The sequence below is a fragment of the Crocodylus porosus genome, unplaced genomic scaffold, assembly GCF_001723895.1.
Source record: "Crocodylus porosus isolate Cpor-Errol unplaced genomic scaffold, CroPor_comp1, whole genome shotgun sequence".
In the NCBI taxonomy this organism is placed as follows: domain Eukaryota; kingdom Metazoa; phylum Chordata; order Crocodylia; family Crocodylidae; genus Crocodylus; species Crocodylus porosus.
The window spans coordinates 78,412,698-78,439,536 of record NW_017728886.1 but is presented as its reverse complement, the minus strand read 5'-3'; the positions used below and the strand labels follow the sequence as shown (position 1 = coordinate 78,439,536).

The window sequence follows — 26,839 nt, the reverse complement described above, 5'->3', positions numbered from 1 at the left end:
GGGTTTTTAAGAGGAGGTTGGATGGACATCTTGCTGGGGTTGTTTGACCCCAGTATTGTTTCCTGCCATGGCAGGGGGACAGACTAGATGATCTACTCAGGTCCCTTCCGACCCTAGAAACTATGCCTTTGCATTGTCATCAGTTATTCTTAAGGACATTTCCAATTGCCTTAATATTGTTTCATTTATCTTCATCCTTCACATTTGAAAGGACCACCTGCTGTTGGATCACCCTTCCTGATTTCAACTCAAATGCATTCCTTCCTTTTCCACCTGCTTTTAAATGTGTATTACCTTGGAGCTCTTAATCTGACTTGGCCTGTAACAGTGCAAGTCAGGGGTCACCACATCATAGCTAACAGAACAGGACAGTCTTCACTCAGGCAGTAGTCACATGCAGTTATTTTCATCCCCATGCCCAACAGCCTAGCTCAGGGGTGGGCAAAATGTGGCCTGTGAGCCGGACGTGGCCCGCCAAGCCATTCTGTCTGGCCCGTGGGGCCCCTAAAAAAATTAGAAAATTAATATTAATCTGCCCTGAGTTGCCTGTCATGCAGCCCTTGATGGCTTGCCAAAACTCAGTAAGCGGCTCTCTGCCCAAAATAATTGTCCGCCCTGGCCTAGCTCTTTGCAGGCTTGTTTTGAGCTTCTGCTAAAGTTCCCCTTGTGAAGCTGAAAGGCGCTGCTGAGACAGAAATCCTCCATTTCTCCACAGGAGAGATCTGACTGGGAGGCAGGAATGCAAGCTTCTTCCGCTGCCCCAGCTTGGTGCCTCAACCCAGGATGAAGATAACCACTCCCAAGGGTAGGATAGTCTCCATAGCCTTTTGGTGCAGAATCAATGCCAGGAACGATATAGAGAAGGAAGCAGACTGAATCACTAATTCACTTCCCAGCTCCCCTCCCCAACACTAGCATTGACTTTTGGTTATTATTAACTAGGCCTGAATCTGAATTCATAGCCCAGAGGTGTACTGCCAATACCCAGTAATTTCCTCTCTTGATAAAAAGATGCATTGTTGTTATCCAGTTCACCCTACTACTTTGCAGCCATCATCCAAAGGCACCTTCTCATTTATTGGCTTGGCAACACCTGCTTGTTTCCTGGGATTCATCCCAAAATAGCCTGTAATTGTGCAGCCCATTTCCTTGCTTGGCTGGGCATGAAATCACGGGCTTGTAATCCGTCCTAGAAAAGCTTCCTTTAGCAGGTCATCTTCCACCACTAACTTGCTATATGAAACCTCTCCAAATTTGGCACCCCAGTATATTGAAGGAGTCTTCCTTAGACATGCAAACCTTTCTTAAATGCTTTTCCCTTTGTATTCTGGGCATTCTCTCTTCCCCTTCCCCCTCTAAGTCATTTTGACTTTCACTTCAAACCAGGTTCTTTCCATTGATTCAATAAAATACCATGGATATCTCTTAAACTGACCTGCAGCCTGGGGTGTCCTGCAAGGAACAGAGACTTTGCACTCTTTTCCCTTGTCTGTACAGGACCTCACAAAATTGGGTCCTGATCTAGCCCCTTGTGTTAGATTAATCAACAGCAGCATATTCTTGGTGGTTTTTCACTGTGGCACCTACCAAATTTGAGAGCTTTTTAAAGATATATTTCCAAAGAAACAATGCCACTGAAGCACTACAGATAGGCATTACATTTAGCAGCAGAGGTCTTTAACTGACTTTCCCCCTCAAAAATAAAATTGTGGCATTCAGTCTTCATGGAAGGAGAAAGCTCCAGCCAAGATAAATTCAGCACTACCTGCTGGCTGGAAAAGGAAGGAGGAGCCCTTCTGACTTACTTTTGGAAACTAAGCGTTTTTCCCCCTCTGCCTGAAACACTGGGTCACAGCCAGAAACATTACATTTCAGCCATCAAATCACACCACTGAACCTATGTAGCCAAAAACATCAGGCATAAAGGAGCCAAGTAAATAGACTGAAGAGAGACCATGGGCTTTAGGTGTAATCCAGGAAGGCCAAATCTTATGTAACCAAGGAAATGTGATCTTGCCAGGTCAAGCTACTGAAAAAGGTCCATGATAGAAAAGGCAATGTCACTGGCTAAACAGGAGATCAGCACCAGGGATGTGCAAGCTTCAGCTGGGTTTCAGCCACCCTAAGTAAACCTGAAATGCTGTGGTCAGAATAGTGGTTGCAGGACTCCACATCAGAGTCATTTTGTGACTTTTACAAGAACAGCAAAGAGAAAATTCAGTTTAGGGCAGCAAAACCTCAGCAAAATGGCAATAAAGCAAATCTGAAGCCATGGAAAACAAAGAGGTGCCAAGCTAACAAGAAGTGCTTTAGATGAATGGACATTACTGATGTGCTGGAAGGAGTGTGTGTATACTTGTGTCTGAGGTTCCCCTGGATTTAATTCCACATCAGATTAGTGTAGCGGGTAGGCTCAGAGTAAATCCTTAGAAATACTTACAGGAACCTGCCTAACTCTGAAGGATATATTTAGCAGAACCTCTTTGCCTGCTACTTAAAAGGTCTGTGCTGTAGCTGACTTGTACCCAATTTAAACCCTTTGCAGTCTGTCTGCTGCTAGAAGGTAGGGTTCAGCTGGCTCTGTTCAAAACATTGCCAGGCAACAGGTAATAGTTCTTATAAAGGTCCAAGCTAGAGCTATTTTGCAAACTGAAGCCAAGTAAGGGCAGGAGAAGGCTGAACAACTCAAATGATTTATACTGTGTTGAGGAGAGGTCTTGGGGAAGCAGGAGGTAAACAATTCAGGGCTTACACTCAGGACAGTGAACATGAATTAAGTTTGAAAGTGAATTATCAGCAGTTGAACTGCATTCAATGCTGCAGACACATTTTACTCAAAATATAAATGTGCTCACTTCACTTTGGAAGGGAATTGCCAGAGGGACACTCCAAGTTGAATAGTTAAAAATGTACTGTGTGGACATACCTTTTCAGAGGTGAAGTGGATTGAATTAAGCTAATTTGAATGAAGCTCATTTAATTACTGAATAGGAGTGTCCACTTAAGTTCAGTTTCCAAAAATTATTTCAAGCCCAATTTTCACAGGCATCCTGGTACCCGGTTGTGCAGAGAGCCATTTTTGAAAATCCTCTCAAATGCCTTACTGGCATCTAAATCCAACTGGTTTTTACTGGGAGTTAAGGTACTTTTGTAAATCCTGCTCAGCAGCTACCAGTTTAGGAATACAAAGACCTTTCCAAATCTGGCCTTAGACGCTTCTGAAATTTTTACCCTTACACATGTCATGTTTTTTTAGATACAAGTCCTACATTTTCAGTCTCACATGATGTTTATTATAGATTAATAACAATTTGGCTTTGGGGTTTGGCCTTGCATAAAAAGATGGGAGCAGGCTGCCTTTCACAACTCTACATGCTATGATCTGGATTTGCACGTGCAAAAGTAACTCTAAAGCCAAACAAATTGACCCCTCTGTTCTCCATAGGAAAGCCATTTGGGTGCAAGTCTGAGGGTTTGATGTGTGTACTCTGAATGGAGTTACAATAGAGGACACATTTTCAAGGCTTTTTTCATCTTCAGCCTTTGTTTGGCTCTTCCTCTCAGTTCTATAGAAATAGGCCAAGGCAACCTATATACACAAAAGAGAATGCGTCGAAGGGGAAAACATGATTGTCCACAGGCCATTTTGGTTTGTTTCATTTTAGCAGCACTGGCTGCTTCTCTGAAGACGTTAGATGAGGACAGAGACACAGTGGAAGAAAACAAGAATTTCTAAACATCGTACTTTGTGTGTCAGAGTGCAACGTTTCTAGCTTTGGCCTACGGTGATAGAAAAGTTTAACAAGTCACTCTGTTTTCTACAATGGATGTTGTGCTTTAAATGAGAAACCTTCACTCTTGATTTTGTGTACGCACACACACACGCACGGAGAGAGAGATCTTTGTTTGATTTTTTTTTGTTTGTTTATCCTGCCTATAGAGAGGCAGATTTAAAAATGAAATGCATGGGAGCAAATTGCATTTCAAATAAGCTTTTCTTGCTGTTGTGCACCCTTGATTTGTTCCAAGCAGAATAGGTTGAATAAAAACAGCCAAGTGTCCTTGTTTCACCTGAAAACTTTCATAAATCATTGTGCTCTGGATAGGTGGTTCTTTTGTGATTTCTATACCCAGCATGGTCAGCAATCAAAACACCTTGGCAACTGCACAAAGAGAACACAGCACAAGGCACTGGCAATAAGACCCAAATGCAAACATATTTCTAAAGCCTTTTAGGTGTTATGCTTTTCCCTGACTTCGGGTCTAGTTAGAAAGATCTTGAGGGGGGCGGGCAGCGGGAAATGTAGGATTCATTGCAAAGTTCTCATGAAAATCTACTTGCTTGACTATAGTTTCAGACCAATTAGAGCCATTCACACTCTCTGAATTGTCATTTCCCCATCAGCAAAATGGAAGAAATAACATTTACCTGTAGTCACTGATGTGCCCCAAGGTTCCTCAGGAAAGGTGTGCCATATAAATAACCAAAGGGATTCATATAATTCAGATCTTTGTGACAGTCTGAAATGTGGAAGCTCTCTGAAGTGGACAGAACAATACCCTGGAGGTGACAAAGGAGAGAAAAAACACCAACAGCTTGTTCCTGTGAGAAATGACAGAAAACCCTTTCTGACTGCCACCATCTGTACGTGGAACAAGAACAGCATTGGTAGTTCCTGCAAAAACTTTGCCCATGCTTTCCCGTGCCTCGGGCCCGTCTCAGAAGGTCATTGTAGAAGTCTAGGAAGGCTGGCTTCTTTCCTGTGCCCTTACTCTCTCTTTTGGGATGGACAACAAACGTTCCAGTTATGATGCCATGATTTGAGCACGTATCTACTAGGAACTGTACAGAAGCCAGCAACTTTAGTGAGGAGGGCTTTAAACTATGTTCACCAGGGGATGGAGACGGGAGTCCTGAGGCAAGTGGGGAAGTGGGTTCCCTGGAGGAAACACAAGCAGGAGGAGGTGACAGGGAAGGCCTTCCCGTTCTTCCTCAGACAGTAGGACAATTGGCTAGTTACCTGAGATGTTTATACACAAATGCACAGAATCTGGGAAACGAGGAGGAAGAATTCAGAGTCCTCGTAGTCCTAGAACTATGATGTGACTGGAGTAACAGAGACCTGGTGGGTATAAACTGTTCAGGAAGGACAGGCATGGGAGAAGAGAACGAGGACTTGCTCTTTTTGTAAAACAGCTGGAGCTCACAGCTCCAATACAAAACTAAAGCAGGACCTGTTAAAAGTCTCTGGGTTAGGGTCAGAAGGGACAGAAATAAGAATAATATTGTGGTGGGTGGCTACTGCAGGCCACCAGACCAAGAGGATGTGGTGGATGAGGTTTTTTCAACAATTAGTGGAGGGGTCCTGATTACAGGCCATGGTTCTCATGGAGGACTTCAATCACTGTGACATCTGGAAGGGCAATACAGCAGTACACAGCCAAGCCAGGAGAGGGTTAGGGACAACTTCCTGGTCCACATGTTGGAGAGGTCAAGTGTTCTTGACCTATGGCTCACAAATACAGAAGAATTGGTATGGAAGGTGGAAATGGATGGCAACTTGGAGAGCAGCAACCATGAGATGATTGAGTTTAGGATCTTGAGGAAAGCAAGGAAGGAAAGCAGCAGAGGAAGGACCCTGGAGTCTTGAGAAAAGCAGACTTGGACTCACTCAGGGAACTGATGGACAGGATCTCCTGGGAAGCCAGTCTGAGGGGGAAAGGAGTTCAGGAGAGCTGGCTGTCTTTTAAAGAAACCTGACCAAGGACACAGGAGCACACCATCCCTATGTGCAGGAAGACTAGCAAGCATGGTGCAAGACCAGCCTGGCTTAGCAGGGAACTCGGAGTGAGCTAAAACACAAAAAGAAAGCTTACAACAAGTGGAAACTCAGACAAATGACAAGGGGGAGTCTAAGAGTATTATTCAGTCATGCAGGCATGAATCAGGAAGGCCAAAGCACAGTTGGAGTTGCAGCTAGCAAGGGAAGTGAAAGCTAAGAAGGTTTTCTACAAGTATGTCAGCAACAAGGGGAAAATCAGGGAACGTGTAGGTCCCTTACTGAATTCAAGAGGCTACCTACTAGATGTGGAAGAGGCTGAAATTCTCAATGCCTTTTTTAGCTTGGTCTGCACAGGCAAGGTCAGCTCCCAGAACCTGGCACTACAGTTTGGGGGGGAGATGAGCAGCTGACAGTAGTGAAAAAACACTTTAGGTACTACTTAGGAAAAAGTTAGATGTGTACAAGTCCCCGGAGACAGACACAACGCACCTGAGGGTGCTGAGGGAGTCGTCCGATGTGACTGCTGGCCATTATCTCTGAAAACCTGTGAGGATTAGGAGAGGTTCCAGATGATGGAAAAGAGCACATACTGTGCCCATCTTTAAGAAAGGAAAGGAGGAGGATCTGGGTAACAACAGACCAGTCAGCATCACCTTAGTCCCCAGAAAAATCATGGGGCTGGTCCTCAAGGAATCCACTTCTAAGCACTTGGAAGAACAGAAGGTGGTTAGGTTCAGACGGTATAGATTCATCAAGTGCGAGTCATACCTGACCAACCCGATTGCCTTCTGTGCTGGGACAACTGGCTCTGTGGATGTGGAGAGAGCAGTGGATACAATATGCCTTAACTTCAGCAAGGTCTCCCATGCCATTTTTGTAAGCTACCGAAGGAAGTGGGGGTTGATGAATGGACTGTAAGGTGGATAGAAACCTGGCTGGATCATCAGAATTAAGGAGTAGTAATCAATGGCTCAATATCTAGGCGGCAGACAGTATTAAGTGGAGTGTCCTAGGGGTCAGTCCTGAGGCCGTTTTTTCCCTATATTTTCATCAGTGATCTGGAAGATGGGATAGAGTGCACCTTCTGCAAGTTTGCAGGTGAAACCAAGTTGTGGGGAGTAGTAAATATACTGGAGGGTAGGACTAAGATTCAGAAACCAAGCAAATTGGAGGACTGAACCAAAAGAAATCTCATAAAGTTCAATAAGGAGAAGGACGGACCAATACCATGCACAGATACGGGCTTGGGTCTGACTGGCTAAGCAGCAGCTGTGCAGAAAAGGACCTGCCCAGTGGACAGTAAGCTGAATATGAACCAACAGTGTGCCCTTGTTGCCAAGAAGACTAACGGCATACTGGGCTGCATTAGTAGAAGTGTTGCCAGCAGATCAAAGGAAGTGATTATTCCCCTCTGTTCAGTACTGGTGAGCCCACATCTTGAGTACTGTGTCCAGGTTTGGACCCCCCCCCCACTACGGAAAGGATGTAGATAAATTGGAGATCGTCCAGCGGTGGGTAACAAAAATGGTTATAAGGAGAGGCTGGGTTTATTTAATCTGGAGAAGAGAAACTAAGGGGATATTTAATAACAGCTTTCAAGTACCTGAAGGGGGGTTGGGGAGGGGAGGTCCAAAGAGGATGGAGCTGTTCTGTCATCTGCTCAGTGGTGGCAGATGACAGAACAAGCTGCAATTTGAGACCATTGCTCCAAGGGAAGTTTCAGTTAGGTATTAGGAAAAAACTCTCAGTAGGAGGGTAGTAAAGCACTGGAACAGGTGGTGGGATCTCCATCCTTGGAGGTTTTTAAGACCTGGCTAGGCAAAGCCTTGGCTGGGATGGTTCTGTCTTGACCTCCTGAGGTCCCTTTCAAACCTCATTTTCTATGCTTCTAACTCATGTTCCCAGGACAGTCTCTCAGGTATTTTTATACTACTGGCCAACTTACAGACCTCCTTTGCTTATCAATGCCAGATCTTCCTGCCAGCACATAGAAAGCCTATTCTAAAGAAGATTGAAAAACAAGCTCACTTTTCCTACCAAGGGTACCATCACCTGGTTTTGTTTTCCTGTGTTGAAACCATACTGTTTGTTTCCTGGTTTTTGCTTCATTAGCAGCTACTCTCCTTCTCTGCAGCTGTGCTGCCCCTGGTCTGCTAATCACTTTGAAGGTGGCTCTGCTCTGTTCTGTACGTTTGCTCCTCTCTTGTCATCTGCATATCTGATTGCAGTGAAATACCCAACACGAAAAAGCACAAAAGCCATACCAACCACTGAGAGGAATTCATTTCAATTTGTCAAAGAAAAAAAAAGAAACCTTTGTGTTATTTTAGGAGGCCTGGCCTAGGCTACAAATGACTGCAGAGTGCCAGACCCTCCACAGATCATTGGATTACACTCCACACCACAGTCTGAGACAGCCCAAAAAACTGCTGGATTTTCTGTCACTAAACAGCTGGGGCTGAATTAGAACAAGAACTTATCCTATAACCAAGCCCATGAGTCTTTTGACTCTCTCCCCTTCCCTCTTCTGGTCCCCCATGATAGTAAGTAAAGTAAACCTTTTTTCCCCCTTCTACTCAGGAGAAGCATAAATGTGATTTTTCCCCTTGTGTGGCCCAGAAACAAGTACAACTACATATTATACTATGTAGGCAAAATGAAAGGACAGACCTTGGGATCAAAATCTGATTTGGCACATGAGCATTGGGATATAGCAAGCATCCAATAAAGCGCATACTAAAACTGCTGTTTACGATGCTGACCCATCATATTGGCCAGTGAAAAATGGTAAGTCCAGTTCTGCTCCCTTTGCTGTTACTATCAAAACTCCATTTGAGTTCAGGTTGGGCTCTAAATTAGCAGCTATTAAAGAAATAAAGAAAATCATACAGAATATGTGAGCTTTCAAATGATGACCTTAAACTAGGCACAGCATAATAGTGTCTAAGAGCAGGAAGATTGCTTGGCACTCTATTTTCTTGCATTGGACAACACAAAGCTGTTTTTAAATACATGCTACGTTTCCTAGAACCAGATTATGCCTTGCATAGCTGCAGATTCCTCTTGCCTATCCATAGAGGGGAACAGGCCTACCTCCTCTGTGGTCTTGTGCCTCATTTCTCCTTGTCACAGCGATTCAGCTCATATGGAGATAGAAAAATGCCTGTTCTTCATGGTCTTTCTCTATCTCCCACTCATCATTGCAGCCAAGAGTTTCTCCCTGCAGGGAAAATCAGGACAGAAAGTTGCGGAGAACTGGAAGGTATAGGTAGACAACACAGAAGCATAACTAAAACTTGAAGCTGGACAAATTTGGACTGCAAGTGAAGCACAAATTTTGACAGGGTGGGTATCTAGCTACTGGGAAATCCTCTCACTGGTTGTGGTAGATTCTCCAATAGTGGGAATTTTTAAATCCAGATTAATTTCTCTTAAAATATATGCTCTACTTCAACCAGAAATTAACTCAGGGAAGTCCTGCACATGTCATGCTAGAGCATAAATTAGATGATCATGTTGGTTTCTTCTGGCCCCGTAAGTTATGAATAGACTTCACCAGGTATCAGGGACCTGCTGTGTTTGGGGTCCAAAGCGCTTACTTGTTTGAAGGTAAGGCCCCCACAAACAATTAAGGAAAAATACTATGAGCAGATCTTGATGGTATCTTTCTTTCCAAACAAGCCCTCCTCTGGGGAATCTCCATGGAAAGGAAGGATATGGATCCCAGCTCTAGGCTGAGGATCCAATCCCCCATTTATGTCTTGGATCCAGAACTTGTTCCACACCCTAATCTTGCATTAGCATCAGTGGAAGGGCAGAATCATTCCCTTGAGTTTTCCACAGTAAAGTATTAAGGAAGCAATGCACATCTGTATGTTTAATGAGGTTAATCTGCCTTGCAATAGGATATATTTTGAAAAAAATCCTAAGAAATAAAAGCATTGCCCTGTTTTTTTTATTCATTTGAGCTTTTGCCAAGCCCTGGATACTGAATCGGTCCCAGCACTCAGTGAAATTCCTTCTCCTTCTCACTGCTGGAATGCTAAGGTCTGAGGCTGGAAGGATTCCTTGGACAGACATTTCTGATTAAAGCCTACGTTAAGAAGTCTGAGTCAGGGCAGCTCAACCCCACTCCAACTCCACTCCGTGGTGAGCAGCAGCAGAATGGCGCTCCGCGGAGCCTGCCTGCTCCTGTGCCTCTTTTGCCTCACACAGGTTACCATCCAGCAGACCCCCAAAGCCAAGCAAAAGTCAACAACCAAGAAAGGTAAGGAGCCACATCCTATTCATCTGGAAACACTGCAAGGGGTGATCTGCTCACTCCTAAAGGAAAAATCCTACAGGATTTTATAGGGATGAAATTGATGGGGTTTATACATGCTGAATAGCATTTTATGGAACTTATTTTCAGTTCATATAAAATTTAATAGAGCATTTCCTTTCTGTAGGATTCCTTTGAATCATCCCCTAGAGAATGGTGCAGCATACATTAAAGGCAATTGCTTGTTAAAAAAAAATCCACCCAAAAGATTATCATCTTCTATTAAATTCTATAGGACCATTTGTTCCAAAATTCATATAGCAAATGATTACAACCTCTCTCAAGTGCTCTTCCAAAATATTTTCTCCATTAAAATATCAATTTTGGTGACCTTCAGTCTACCTAGTTCCAAATTAGGAGGAAAATGAATGCCAGCTAATGGACAGTTTATACAGATTTGTAGGCAGAAAGGCAGATATTTATTCTGGGAAATGAATACAGAACGTATTAAATAGCAGCAGGTATCTCCACATTTTTAAACCAGTTGCCTCAAGTGTGTGCTATGTTAGATAGCTCTACATTGTAAAAGTTATTAGGAAATAACATATAGCAAAAATAAATGTGTTGCTTTTTTCTTCCTGTTCAGTCTCTTTTTCTGCATAATACAATAATTTAGGGACTAATTCAGGTGAGTAACTGATGATGGTTGTAATGGGCTCATTCTCCAACCCATACAAACTGTGATCCTTTCAGAATAGCTATCTGACTGAATCCTTTTTTGACTGTGGGATTTCTATTTTGGAACAAACTTGAAGACAGCATTTAAAGAATTAATCTAGCCAGTCTTCTTCCTCCTCCCACTCGTTCTTTTTTGCAGATATCTGTGTTAAAATGAGAATTTTCTCAGCTTTTGATTCTGCTCAACCTTTCAGTGCAGTCCCTAGACGTGTTTATTTAAAACAAAAAACTGTATACTGCAGCAAGGATCATTAGTATTATACACTCAGTTGTACCAACAGGGGCACGTGTGCTTCTTGGAGGCATTCATTTTACTCATAGCACTTGAATCTCTTTCCTTGTAACTGTTCAGTGACAATTGGGCTGAAGAAAAAATAGAAAGCCTCAAGGCTCCTGTTGATAGAAATTTGGGTTTTCAACTGAATCAAATCTAACTGAACGCAAAACCTAATTGTCCCCTATGTGCCTCACAAGCATCCCTGTACCAATAAGCAAAGGGTGGAGGCATGATTCCTTCAGCTCTCTGCCCTTCTCCAGACAATCCCTGTTCAGTCGATTGCAAAAGTCCACTGGCCTCCCTTACCACAACTAGCAACAGACCCAGCAAAACCAGGCAGAGGAGTCCTGAGTAGTGATGGGCAAAGAGCACAGGGTTGTTTTTTAGGTTGGTGGCCAAACAAAAAAAAAAAAAAAAATAGGTTTGGGTGAAACTGAACTGTTTCTCTCTCTGCTTTATTTAACCCTTGCTTAATTGTAGATCCATTGCAAAATGAAAAAAGATCAAAACTTTTTTTTTGAAAAATGTCAACATTTTGATTTTTTAAATTTTTTTTCTCATTTTTTCCAGACAAAACTATTAACTGAGTTTGACTGGAATTTGTGAACAGTTTCAGTCTCCTTGAAATGGCATATTGTGGGAAACTTATTTTTTTGGCCAAAAAAGTCCATCTCTGGCATCAGGAGCACTGTGCCTCTTCATTCCTCTGTGACTGTCTAGCACTGCGATGTTCTTGCATTCATATTACAACCAGAGGAATTGATGACGCACAAGAATTTGGGTCTTTCCTATCAAAGTTTCATGTCCAGTTTAGTGCCATTGGACAGAGGAAACATTGGCCATCTGTTTAATTACAGGAGTGATTACATGAAGATTTGGTTTCTCCTCCTGACTACACCACAGACTTTTTGCATGACCCTAGGCAAATCTCTTAACCTCTTCAGCTAGGTACAGACATTCAAAAAGCCCGAGGTGGAATCGATCTAGGTTATGCAGTTTTCTTAAGCGGCATAGTTTAAATTGGTTGTAAACAGTACACATATTCGCCCTCTGTTGGGGTAGGAAGGTGGGAGGGTGCGGGAAGCAAATCTTAGACTGGGTTCCACCATTTTTAAACCAGTCTGTGAGCACCAAACTTTTCTTCCATTACAGATATAGACTGGTTTCTGATCACTTATACCAATAAAAGTGTAATGTCCGTATCTCACCTTCTTGCTCTGAGTCCCCATCTAAAACAAAAATAATGCTGCTTACCTACCCATACAGGGATTACATTTGACTAAGTAATTAACGTTTAGAAAGTGCTTTTTTAAGAGTGAGAGGCCTTGAATCATGGGGAAGGTGGGCTCTTGAGGTGCAAGGCTTGCATCCAGCTGCAAGCGTCTCTAATTCTGTACATGCATATTTTGCTTACACAGTATCCCTGGTCTATAAATGAAAAGGTTTCTCCCCATCAGTTGTGTAGCTGAGGAGAGTGGTTCACTAAATGCCTCAAAAAGTTCACAGATATTTATGCAAATTAAAAAAAAAAGTGTTAAATTTCCTTCTCTCATCTAGTGAGTATTCCTGGGATAATTTTCTTGGTAGCAATATTTACGAAAATAGCTCATTTTAAGGGAAACATAGATTCAAAGTGGTTTTTTTAACTTAAATAATAGAGCAGTCCTACCACAGATCTGCAGAAGAAAAGCATACCATGCCCAAAGATAAGCAACATACATCAAACACCAAATATCATAGCTCATAAATAAGATGCATATTACCAATTTAGTAAATATATCTGAATAAATAAATCTGAGAAAGCAATGGGATGATTATGGTAAATTTGTAGACACCAAGTACAATATCTGCAAATCTGTAATGACTACGTACAAGACCTGCGAAATTGCTAACAGTTATGACCCAGTTTTTTTTTCTCCGATTTCTTTTTCATCCTGTTTGCAATAGTTTGATATGGATCCTTGTGGTTTGCTACAAAGAAGGACCTAATTCCAGCTCCCACAGCAAGCACTGGCAACATTCCCACTGAGGGAACAAAAGCAAGCTGTAATAGATTTGATCATAGGCTTAGGAAATGAGACTTCACTAAATAACAGCACAGACAAAAAAAAAATCACAGCAAAAAGGGGAAAAAATCCTTTCAGTTAATATAAATGAAATGCATTTTTATGTTGAGATGCAACATAAATACAGCATTGAAAACAAGCTAAATGAGAGAAAAAAATACATCCATTATTGTTTTTAGGGAGTGTTATTCATTTGCTATTGGTGTAGCAGCTGTCATCTCCAAGCTGCCAGAAAGTGTGCACACCCATGAGTTTTTGGCTGCTGCATGTGGCTCCATCAGTGCCACAGTGTGAAGTCTGTTTTGGGAGGGCATCAGCTGCTGAATGGTCCGTGACAGCTGGGTGAAGCTGTAGGAGTCTCAATACATGCCTTCAGCCAGCCAGCAGCAGCAATCTTACTCCACTGGGGAGAGGTAGAGTAACTCTGTCTGCAAAAAGGAGGGTTCTGCAATTGCAGTAGTGCTTTGGTTGGGATCTTTGTAGTATAGAATAAGCCTAAATTATGTTGGTAACCCCATGTATTCCAGAAAGACTAACTGTATGAAGAAGGATTGCCCACACTGGGTTGTATTAACAGGGAAACTGAGGGAAGTGAGTCTACTGCTTTGTGTGGCACCTAGAGTCCAGTGTCCAGTTTTGAGCCCTAGCATACGGACAGATTTGGAAAAAGTCCAGTGCAGAGCCACAAAACTGTTTAGAGGCTAGAGAAGTGTGACTTATGAGAAAACCCTGGAAGAACTAGAATTACTTAGTCTGGAGAAGAAAAGACTGAGGGGGGATTTGATAATAGTCTTCTAATATCTGAAGGCTGGTTATAAAAAAAAAATGGAGATACCCTTTTTTCCTGTAGTGGTAGGGGACAGGACTAGAGCAATGGTCTCAAACTTCAGCAAAGGAAACTTAGGTTGGAGATTAGGAATAGTTATCTGGCTAAGAGTAGTAAAGCATTGGAATAGGCTACCTGGAAAAATTGTGAAATATCCATCCCTGGAAATTTTCAAGAGCCAGTTAAATAGGCACTTGGCTAGGGATGGTTTAGTCAGGGTTGCCTTGAGCAGGAAGCTAGACTAGGGCTGAAAAGCGCCATACAAGATTATCTACTTTCCTATGATCCTAAATAAGGAAAAGTGCGCCATATTAATGCTTATTCTGCCTAGACCCAATTATTGAAGCCCTCCCTATATATTTCTTTGTCTTAAGGAAATTTGTGTAACTTTTAGAATTATGATACTGGGTTTTTGTGATCAATTTTGTGACAATGATCCTGGATTTCATTATTAACATGATCTATTTCTGACATATTTGGATTCCTGTAATAGAGTGGGCATAACACTTTTTCCAGACAATATATATGTAAGTCAAGAGTGGAATTCATTGTCATAGGAAGTCATGGTGGTCAAGTACTTACCAAGAGGCTAAACAGAGATGGTACATTTACATGGATATTAAGACACCAGTTTTTATCATTGTTATTAAAAGATAGGGAATATTAAAACTCATTCTTCAGAGGCTATGTAAGCTCCTAACTAATAGATATGAGGATGACAGCTTGTGAGGGTGAGGAAATATGCCACACCTGGTGACCACGAGCTTCTTTTATCAGCTTTTGGTGCTTCTGGTTTTGCTGCAGTATGGTAACTCACATGTGGCTACAACAGGGCTGATTTTAAAAAGTCAGGGTTGGACATTTCTGAACATATGAGACATCCCATTGGGTTATAAGATTACTCCCTGTGGGGCACACAAATAAACTCTGGAGCAATTATTATACTGAGCTGCAGAAATACCAGCAGGAATGCCAGCTATATTTATGGCAGGCTTTGGGTGGTATACACTCAGAATGTCAGGCATCCAGGTTGTAGCCATATTGGCCTAGAGGAAAAGGTAATCAGGACTCATAGTAGAGATGATGTCTTTTATTAAACCAACAAGATTTTTGCAAAAAAAAAAAAATTCTTTAATTGCAAGCTTTCAGGCACCAACACCCTTCATCAGGCATTGCAGAAAAGGTTGTAAAAGCTCTCCTGGGTAGAAATGAAAGTTCATATTTCATTGGATTTCACAGAGGAGTCAATAAATGGAAAACTCCTCTGGGCAGTGCGACGGCTGTATGTGTTATAGGGGTTGCTACCACTGCCCTGAGCTCATCTGCCTACAAGCGGTGACAGGGTGGACCTCAGCTTTGGATCACCTGGTCTGCCAGGAAGGTGATCTTATGTTTTCTCGCCTGCCACAACTTTGATGAAATATATTCCCAGGAGGCACTGCCCACAGTGATCCTGCCTGGTCTTGATCTCTGTTTCTTCTGTGGGGCTCAAAACCTCCCCTTTACCCCAGCCTAGCCTATCCAGATGGTACTCACAAAATTCTTCTGCAGCCAAGTCACAGCGCTGCGTGTTGTGGTCTTATCTGGCCCTCTACCCCTTTGGTCTCGATTAGGTACACTCTTCCAGGGCTGGTCTTGGCCTGTGTTCAAATATCAAAAGAAAAGGCAAAAAAACCCCAAAGAAAACCCTGGCTGCTCTCAGCCTTCTTGTCAGGCTCAATCCATGTCCCCTTTACTTGGGATCGGGTTCTCAAAATCCCAGTCACAATGATCAAGAAAATCCCTTAGTCTTTGTTATGCATGGGCCTGCCCTGCACCCCCATGAACAGTCAATATCCTTGGAGTCTCCCCCACGTGCAGGACAGCTCTACCTGCAAGTGTAGTTTTCCCTCAGGCCCTCCTTTGGATCCTCTGTTGAAAACTCTGCTCCAGAGATTATCGCAGGCCTTGTGGACTCCCTTGCTCTGGATCCTCAGCTGCAGAGATTATCACCAGCCAGGTGTGTGCAGGCTTCCGCCTGCCTCTGGCTCAGCCTTCCCCAGCCCTTGCCTGCCAAGATGCTCAGCTGCTCTTCTCTCCCTGCGGCCTGCAGGGGACTGACCCCTCTCTGCCCCTCTCCAGGGCCGGAGATACCTCTGGGCAGCCTCCCTCCAATCCTGAGCGAGATGCTGCTCCAGAAATGGAGTGTGTATTTTCCTTCCCTTCCGGTCTCCAGCTGCAGCCCCACTAGCCCTCCATGCTGTGAGTTTTGTCTCACTCCTTCACAGGCAGTCAGTTCATAGCTGGCCTGAAGCCTCTCACCTCCTGTGAGGCTCTGTGATGATGCAAATTACCAGAGCTGTATACTCAGAATAACACCTTGATGTGGAGGATAAAAACATCTCAAGAGCTGCACAGTTACTGAAAGAGGCAGAGATCCTGAGGAAAGGATCCTGAAGACTGCTTTCCTAACACGTGCATCAAGGGACAGTGTTATGGTTGAACAGGCATGCTGACATTTCCTGATTTTTGAAAGCTTGACTTTGAAACCACAATATTCTTCTCACATTGTATTAGGGGTGGCATAACAATACAATGCACTTTCACAGTACTTTCCATTCAAGAATGAATCCTCGTCACACTCTTTGAGCAGGGTTGCTGTCCCATTTTCTGGGGTGGTCGGGACTGAGGCATAGTGGATTAAATAATTTGCCAAAAGAGCAGACCCAAAATTTGAGGCAAAACCACAAATATGAGACAGAAGTCTTAGATAAGGACATCTTGCCTCTCTTTATGTTGGCTTTAAGTGAATGGACCTTGCATTGCAAAGGAGGCTTACTTGTAAAAGTAGCTGTTTTAATTAGACATTTCATCACAAAGTGTTTTCATCAAAGGTACAAATTAATAACTAGTGCTTCAGTGCTAATGGAATCCATTAAAGTTAATTGAACAATGATTAAAGCTTCTTAGTACTTTCCTCCTGACAGGCTGCTTTTCTTTCCTCTTTATAACATCATTTTCATGATTCACGTTATGGAGCTTCTCAGGCTGCTTTCCCACTAATCTCATTTGGTAACTCAGCTTACTTAAATCACTGTATCTTGCATGTCTCAGACCTGGCTGACTGCTTCCATGTATAGTTTGTCACACCACAGATCCCCATGAAAACAATACATTTATGGGTAAAGAGATGTTTTCTTGGGAGAAGCTGGGTAGCTACTGTGAATACTAAATCCCTTATTTACATGCAACATCAATGAGATAAAGACTCCATTATTCCTAAATAAGAGTAACCATGGTACCAACTAGTAGCTGGTTAAAACAACTATGATTGCTCTAACTCATGGATTGGTGACATTAGCGGTAATGGCACATTTAATTATATACAAGTAGCTTCAGTAAAGTGATAGGTGGGTACTGAAATCCCATTAGATAATAGTGACAAAATTATGTAAAACTAAAGGCCAAATTGTCTTCACACATGAAACTTCCTGTAGGAAACCATGAAGGAAATCTCATGGAATGGCTTTTTTTCATAGATTCATAGATGTTTGGGTCAGAAGGGACCTGAGCAGATCAAGTCTGACCCCCTGCCCTGGGCAGGAAAGAGTGCTGGGGTTAAATAACCCCAGCCAGGTACATATCTAGCCTCCTCTTAAAGACCCCCAAGGCAGGGAGAGCACCACCTCCCTTGGAAGCTCATTCCAGATTCTGGCAACCCTGACTGTAAAGAAGTTCTTCCTGATGTCTAACCTAAATCTGTTCTTTGTCAGTTTGTGGTCGTTGCTCCTAGTTACTCCAAGGGGTGCCCTGGCAAACAGAGCAAGGTAAAATGTGCCCTGGTAAAATATGCCCTGGTAAACAGAGCAAAGTGAAAAAGAGCAAGGTAAAATATCCTTGTAGAGAAAGAGCAGATGCTTGGTTCCCCAAACAGATGTCCATTTTTAAAAATAAGAGTAACTGCACATTGGAAGAGACTTCCCAAGCACAGGTTCTCCATTCCTTAAAGCAGGACTCAGTATCCCCCTGTAAGGTATGCTGTAGCACAACTACATGTTTTCGGGTTCAAGACAGGAGGTACTGGGTAAATTCCAGTCTGCAGGTGGTTGCTGATCGCCACTGGCTGCCACTGCTGGCGGCGTCTGCGGGTGGTCGCCCACCCCTGGTCAGCGCCTGGTCAGCCCCACCCCCACCTGCAGGAGCCCCCCCACTCACTGCTCCATGCTGCCGCTGCTGCCTGCAAGAGGTTGCTGTGCCTCCCCCTCCTCTGGAGGCATGCGTTGTTCATGGTAAATTCTACGGCCCAGGTTATAAAGAAGTCCTGGTTACTTCTGCTCTTAAAATCTTTTAAACTCCCTGGGTCTTCAGAGAGCTGATGAAGTCAAGAGTCATCCAGATAGTTTCACAAAACTATGGCAGTCAAGCTCTCTAGAGCCAACACTGCACAAAAAGCCTCCCCGCCATCTCAGACACTGGCACTGCTGGCTTCCAAGTCCCCTCTCAGTAAGATTCACAAAGGAAGGGAATCCTGGTAGGGCTCAAGGGAAAAAAACAACAACAACAACAAAAAAACACATCATGAAAAGCAGCTAACCCTATCCACAAATGTGGAACTCAAGTACTATACAGTTCCCTCAAAGAAGCATCCATTCATGCAATATCACAAAAGTGACATTGCTTCCTTCAGCATCCCCCAGCCTCTATTTTCATGCTCTGTCTTTTCAACCAACAAAGATAGAAAGACTGAATTTGGCCTAACATTTCAACTGGGAACCGATGTTAGCAGGTTATAATTCAGAGTAGGGTCAGTTGTGTATTTTTTTTTTCTGGATCCATGTGGTTTCTTCCTGTTCCTCACAAGCATGCCATCACATTGTGCTGAGTGGGAATTTCAGGGATCAATATGTCTTATGTCTCAGTTGAAACAGCACCAGAAAAGTATTTCATCTGATGTGTGTATCAAATGCAATGGGAAGCAGAGCACAAAAGGAAATGCCTGATTTAGTCCATTGGGTACAAGTTTCCCTCGCTTTATGTGGGTTCTGTATATGCGAATTTGCACTTATGCAATGACCCTTTGCACCTACACAATGACTTAGGCAACTTACCCTGTTGTATTAGACATCTGACCACAGTGAAGCAAGAGTTCAGGACCCCCTGGTTTGATTACTGCTAGCACTATCCTTAGGAAAAAATGCTACTACCCCAGCAGCCTGTCTTTGTCCGCCTAACAACTCAAATCACCAAGAACACATATTGAGTCTCTGCACTGGTCACCGATAAGACAGCCCAGTTAAAGTTCTCTGTTCTACCATTCAGAGCCCTCCAGGACACTGGTCCCAGTTACCAGTGAGTTCCTTTCTCCGCACATAAGCCTGCCCTGTTCACAATGGCTGCACTCCTCTCTAGCACGAAATGGGTGGCCAAAAGGGGGCAACTCATGAATACAGGAGATAAAACTATGAGACACTTCAGCCTGGAAAAGTGCAGGCTCAGGGGCGATCTGATGGCCACCTATACGTTTGTTAAGGGTGTCCACCAGGATCTGGGGAAACTTCTGTTCACCAGAGCGCCCCAAGGGACAACAAGGTCTAACGGTTATAAACTCCTGCAAGACCATTTCACGCTGGACATAAGGAAGAATTTCTTTACTGTCCGAGCCCCCAAAGTCTGGAATAGCCTGCCGTCGGAGGTGGCTCAAGCACCTACTTTGAACACCTTTAAGAAAAAATTGAATGTTTATCTTGCTAGGATCTTATGACCCCATCTGACTTCCTGCTCCCAGGGCAGGGGGCTGGACTCGATCTTCCGAGGTCCCTTTCAGCCTTAACGTCTGTGAAATTTATGAAAACATTGCCAAGAACTGGGCCAAGACTATGCAAGTCCTTCTAACAAGACAATAGCCACTATATAGTCCTCACTCCTCTAACTGCAAATGAGCTCTCTGACTTGCTCTCTCCCAAAAACATCCTTCACCGTCCCACCCAGGCTGAGCCAGACGTGCACATAAAGAAAGAAGTAAGAAAACACAAGGCACATTGACAGTGGCATCATGTATTTTAGATAAAAGTAAAACAGGTACCTGAACAATGGGGAAGGCAAGAAGGGTAGGGAGATGCAGGGGAGAGAAAAAGACTGAGAACAGAGGGGAGGAGAGCTCTTCCTCCATCAAGGACTCCTAGGAAAACCTTTTAGTCTAGTTCAGTGTTTTTACTCCAACCTCACCTCAGTGAAAAGTTGCTGAATATAGGATCCCAGAGGACAAAACAGCTTTCAAATTATGCTGATGGATTTACTCCAATGCCAGGAGGACTAGGAATATATCCTTTAGATCTGGACACTAGCTCTGCTAACAAGTAGGTGAGCAAGATGGTGCCCTCCATTATATCATTGCTTCTTTTGTTAACAAATAAAAAACCCAGCCGTGACATATTTTAGTAATAGAAATAGCAGCAAATGTTACCTTGCATCAATTGCAATGGTTACGTTCTCCAAAGTAAAAATTCAGGGCCCAGATCCACAACTGAGGTAAATTGCTATTGCTTTACTTAAATTCAATAGTGCTATTACTGATTAATACGGTACTTTCTGAGGATCTGACTGTAAATATTTTTGCTCGAGTTGCCAGTGGTTTCAATGCTGTTTTCTTGGTTTGATCTAGGACTTTCACTGAACATTTTAAAGAAGAGTTAGGTTAGCCCTTGGATCTTGTCAAGGTTCTTTGATAATGCTGTCTTTTGTATTATTCAGATGGAGGTCTAATCCAAAGCTCATTAAAATCAATAGGGAGACATCTTCCATCCTAATGCCAGTGAGCTTTAAAACTCGGTACAAAGCAGACTCCAATTATTTTCCTAATCTGCCTTGCTGATACCTTTCAGTCTGCCATAAGTGAACAGAGCAGACCTCTGTTCCCTGCCAATACACCCCCCCACCCTCACATAGCCAATAGTCCAGTGGCTAGGGCAGTCACCTGGAAAATGGGACACCAGGTTCCAGTCTGAGGTTTGTTCAGTTCAAAGAAGCAACATGAACTTGAGTCTTCCACCTCCCAGGTTAATGATCTAACCACTGGGATATTGAGTTAGCTTCTTTTTCTAGCCTAATGAACATATAATTACCTAGGGGGAATGGAACATTTCCAACAGCGGTGTTAGCTGTCTGTAGAATATCTTACAAAACAGGTGTCTCTGAAAGTGTTTTTTGGAAGAGCAGAGAGTTTGATTGCACTAATAACCCCAGTTGCATTCATTAGATAAATATGAGCTGTTTGTGTTCATCTCTTGGTTTGTTTAACAGATGGTGTGACCGTCAAAATGATTGAAGATCTTAGGGCTCTGATTGACAACCTCTCTCAGGAGGTGGCTTTACTGAAGGAAAAGCAAGCACTTCAGACAGGTAAAGGGCTCATGGATGAAGGCACAGTTATTGCCATGAGACCAGTGTTGTTTACAATGTGTACAATCTCCCTATACGGGTTGACAAGTGTTTTCAGAGAGATCCTTGTGCATATGGACTAGAAATTAATCTCTAATGAGCCATTGGTAATTAGATTAGTGGTATCAATGCTACTTTTACAACCCTTCTGGTTAGATGGATTACCTTTTAATGATATTAATTGAATAGTATCTGCCTCAATTCTTTATGTCCTGCATTGTCTCATTAGATATTTCAATAGCTTTCTAATGACACTAAAAACTAAACACACATTTTTCCTTCATGAATCAGCTGGGGAATTGGGGATTTTATTTTACTATTTCCCACGGGTTGTTTTTTCCCTTTTCTCTGTCCTTTCAGACCCATATTGCAGTCATGTCCCTGTTGCACATTCTACTGTTATTTATACTGCAGTACTGTCTGGGGACCTTAATCAGGGATTTGAGTACCAATGTAATAAGCATTATGCGGATATCATAGCAAGCTTCGGGATCAGGACTTCCTAAGTATTCTATACTTTTAGTCTACGTGCAACTTCCACCTGCATTAAGAGAAACCACTTTTTCAGAACATGCAATAGGAATGAAAGAGATTATAATACAATTAAAGAGAATTTTGTCTTTGTAAAAAAAAGGATATGGGTTAAATCTAGATTTTGGATATAAACACACATTCACTGGGATTGAAAAGGAGTTTGAATATTCATGCACGCCTTTATATGTTATTTTTTGGAGGAAAAATAAAATCTCAAAGCTCTCAGTGCTTCAGGCTTTAAAAAGAAAAAAAAAATCTATGATTGCTACTATCACCAATACCACCAGAAAGCAGAATGCTTCAAAATTCTTAACAAGCAGGCAGGGAAGAATTTCCTCTGAAGGCCTGAAGTTAGCCAGTGCAAGATTTCTGATCAAAATCTAAGGAAAAGAGAGTCTTCCTTTTTATTTTTAGATAACTCAAATGACCAAATTGACTTTGCACTAGTTTTTTAAACCCTTCAGCAATAAGCACAGGCCAATCATGGAAAATTTCAACCCCAGATGAATTTCTTTGAGAAAGTTTAGGAACATCTTTTAAAAAATGGAACATGCATACCTTTGCTCTCTCCACTAACTTAAGAATAGGAAATGACAAGGGCATGGTTAAATTTCGAAGAGCTATTTTTACTAAATACATGTAGTCGGCAATCTGGGTATGCAGGATCAGGCCCTTGAAGCCCTGGGAGTGGGGGGAGAGTGTGGGTAGCCCTGGGCTGCCCACACTCTCCCACTGGAAATAAACAGATGTTGGCTATGAAAAGGTGGCACAAATCATAATTAGGAATCATCACACTCAAAAATGTAGGCATTTGTGGCATGATAAAGGGCTAACATGTCTGTTCACTTGAGTTTTTTGCTGACATAGATATTTGTATGGGGGAAAAGGCAATGTCTGTTTTCAGCCTGAGAGTCTCATAAGAGAATGTGGAATTCAGCTGTAGTGTTTGCTCATGACCTCTTCTAGGAACAATTCCTTTTGCTCACACACCTTTTCCTTTTTTTCATTCTTTCAGTTTGTTTGAAAGGCACTAAAATTCACCTAAAGTGCTTTCTTGCATTTATTGAGCCCAAGACATATCATGAGGCCAGCGAACACTGCATCTCCCAGGGTGGCACTCTCAGCTCTCCTGAAAATGGGGATGAAAATGATGCACTCTACGAATACATGAGAAGGAGCATCGGGTCAGAAGAGGAAGTCTGGCTTGGCATCAATGACTTAGCAGCTGAGGGCAAATGGGTGGACATGACAGGCCACAGTATTGGCTACAAAAACTGGGAGACCGAGATCACCACCCAGCCAGATGGCGGGAAGTCGGAAAACTGTGCAGCTTTGTCAGCACTTGCCATTGGCAAGTGGTTTGACAAGAGATGCAAGGATAAATTGCCTTACGTGTGTCAGTTCATGATTGTGTAATAACAGGGCTCCTACTGCTGCCATGTAAGCCTGGTTGTTCTTTGGCACCAGGAATTTAAAACTACATATAGATATATAACTGTGTATCTATGTTCAAATAGATTAACTATTTGCACCCCCTTCCCCCTCAAAAACCCCCAAACCCATCATGTATTCATGATAGATTAGAGAGAGTTAGATCTATGTTGCATTTTAAATTGGCTGAAAGCTGTATCCAACTCCATAGCAGCTGCATTGTTCTTCGTAAGACAGTTTATAGATATATTTTTTTACACCAGAAACTTATTAGGGTGGCTTAATTGACTTAATAAAGAACAAATGCAACACTCCTGTTTTACAAACCATACAACAGCTCACTTAAGTCTCATTAGGTTGTTGCTCCAGTTACCTTGCCGGCAACTCCCTTTCCATTATTGCTGATTTCATTAGGCCATCCATAAAACTGGTCAGTTCTTTCTCATTCTGCTTTATGGCTTGATCTTGAGCATGTGCATGAAGTAAGAAGACCCATTAAATCACAAGCCAGTGTATGCAAGATCAGGTTCAGTTTCATGATAATGAATGTGGTGTCCCAAACAGTAGGGCCAGTTTTCCTGTTTTACTTTGAGAGTTAAAATTGCGACTACTAGCAGATTACAGGAGTGCTCAAAGGTGGACAGAATGGGACCCTGTTATAGTGTGACATCACTGAATGACTTGGAAAGGAACACACTGATCTGTTGAAGGGAGGGTGACATTGTCAGAAGTATCGGGTAGTGGATGGGGTTCTTTCTTCACTGAAGTCAGTAGTAAAATGGCCATTGATTCCAATAGGAGCAATTAGACCAAAGGCAAGTGCTTTTGAAAATCCAACCCAGGAGCCTAATTTATGCTTAAGCATCTTCTGGGAAGTACTGACTTGTATTTACTAACTCATTCAATAACACGTTGCTCGTTTCTACAGACAATTCCAAAGATTCTAGGGAATAGTGGAAAACACTTAAAAATAATAAGAAATACGTAAGATAAATCATAGTATGCTATTATGAAAAATTTAATAGATAACATAAAAGATTATTAAATCCCAACAAAATTAGATTCAGCTTTTCTCCAGATAATGTTTCAGCAATGGATTGTGTTACCCCAGATGAGAGCATCTCAGTTGTGTGCTAGTATTTGTTGCTTTGGATTAATAAAGTCTCTGCTTGAGGCCAGGTCCTGAACTTTCCTTTCCTGTGTCCTTGTGAAAAGGCATTTAGCAGAATTTGCAGATTTGTTGGAATCTGCCAGGCCACTCTGCAAGCGCTTCTGCTTTGGCCTCAAACTTGCAACCTCTGGGCTGTCAACTGCGTGCCTCAGCACTCGTTTCACCCCAACCCCCTCAACTTCTGTAACTCAATATAGATCTGTTTGCTCTGCTGGCTTCACTGAAGTTATGAGTTATACCATATGAGGAGCTGGCCACAGTATTCGTTTGGTAAGAAGATTCAAGAAAGTGCTCAATAAAACCTATTTTTCCTAATTAGCAGCAATGATGGAAAAATAATTTACAGACGTCTGACAATTTAGAGGCTTTGTTTTTCTTAAAGTTTGCTGAATTATATCAATGTTATTTTTAAGTTCAGCATGCTAGATAACAACACACCCAGTTTAGATTAAGTATTCTCCGCACTATCACGTGTCCTTCTTAAGCCTGTAGGAGAAATATTTCAATTCACTGCTTGTTTAAAACCAGCACGATATACGCTTCTTTCAAAATTTATAGCAGGAAGACCAAACCAGAATAATTTACATACATACGCACATACAGAGTGCATACTTCTGAGGCTATTACTATTGCCAAACTCTGCTGTTCAAATGATTATAAAATAAAAAAAAAATACAGCTTGCTGAAAGAATGATGTCCAATTGATTTTAATGGAATGCTTTCTTCTCCAGCTGTTAACATTCCCCTCCAGAGCAGTTCTGAGGACCAGAGGATCACCCACAAAGTGGAGGGGTATAGGAACTCTGTTACTGTATGTGACATATTTTGCAGGTTTTTTCCTTACATTTACATACTTTGAACAGAGACAGGCACACATAGAGAAGTCTTTTATGGCTAAATGAATTTCCCTTCTTCATAAGAAGTTTCATGGTAATAGAAAGGCCAATCAAAAGCCAAATCCATGCCCCCCTGGCCGCCCAGGAGTAGTGACAGGGCATCTATTTGCAGCTGCAGTGCCAAAGAAGGAGCACTGGTAGATCTGGGTGGGAGGACTCCTGGAAAGTTGTATTTTCATTCCCACCAGGCAATAATTGTATGCAGACCAGCTTCTCCTCCTTCCACATGGCAAGCAAGTGCAGCAGCAGCTGGAACCGAGAATTCCTCCTCTTACTTCCCCATATAGAAAAGGAACTGCGTCCACCTCCTCCTGCTCTTCCTCAAGATGAGTTTAATAAAACCAATAATCCACCTAAAAATACTGGTCTGAACACCCATCTAGTAGGTCACACTTGCCACATTGCTGAAGTACACATTTTGATTGCCTTAGTAAAGGGTTTGCTCCATTGATATTGGGACTCCCACCTTTTCTAAACTCCATATTTACTCAAATCCAAGATGAGATTTTTTTCCCCCATCCAACATGGGGAGAAAGAGCCCCTTGTCTTTGATTTGAGTACCAGCAGAGGAAGGGAGGGGGAGAACAAGCGGCTGCTGCAGCTCAGACTCCGACCCTGACTTGGGTTTGGGATCAAAGTCAGCCTCAGCTGCTATTCCTTCCTTCCCAATGCCCCTGCCGCCTCTGCTCCCCCACCACTACCTCTACCCCACATCTTGCCACCACTTACCCTCCGGCTCAGGGCACAAAGCACATGGTGACTTCAGCCCGGCTCAGAAACACAGCAGTGGTGGCAGCTCTGCCCCCAGCCCCAGTTCTAGCACTGGAGCTACTGCAACCACAACCTCTGCTGTATGGCTGAGCAGAGGCCGGAGCCAGCATGTGCTCTGTACCCCAGGCTGGAGCCAGAGCCAGAGCCAGAACAATGACAAAGGGTAAATGGTGGTGGTGGCGGCACGGGAGAGAGGCATCTGGGTGGGGCACAGGTGCTTCCCCTCCTTCCTACCCCACCCCAGCAGGAAGTGGTGGGCGAGCAGGTGCCAGGGGGAACAGGCATTAGTGGGCTAGCCGATAGGGAAAACAAGAGACTGGGAGAGACAGGGCCAAGAGGCAGGGGTCAGGCCACTGACAGGCTGGCAAGAGGCAGTTTCTCCCCACTGCCTGTCCCTCTACTGCTGCCTGTCCTGCAGTGGTGGAGGGGGGGGGGTAAAGTTAAGATGATCATCCAAGAATTTGATTCTGTACATGAAAAATTATAACAAATGTATAATTTTGACACAGAATCTAATCATTGGGGGTTATCTTGGATTTGGATAAATACAGTACGTGTCTTCAATAGGTGGGATGATATTGCATCGGTTAGTTTAATTGATGCTTATCCTTAAGCATCTACATACACACCGATTCTATCCTGCTTGAGTCCTTGCAAAACTATTGCAAA

The 26,839-nt window shown here is 42.9% G+C and overlaps 1 protein-coding gene across 1 annotated transcript; it reads left to right on the top strand.

Annotated features, from left to right (window-relative positions):
* Positions 1 to 9,789: 9,789 nt before the first annotated feature.
* CLEC3B (C-type lectin domain family 3 member B) lies at positions 9,790 to 25,191 on the top strand. The gene is made up of 3 exons (XM_019537280.1): positions 9,790 to 10,050; positions 21,230 to 21,328; positions 22,917 to 25,191. Exons 1-3 carry the CDS (start codon positions 9,948 to 9,950, stop codon positions 23,315 to 23,317), a joined length of 603 nt encoding a protein of 200 aa, XP_019392825.1. The 5' UTR covers positions 9,790 to 9,947; the 3' UTR covers positions 23,318 to 25,191.
* The last annotated feature ends 1,648 nt before the right edge of the window (positions 25,192 to 26,839 follow it).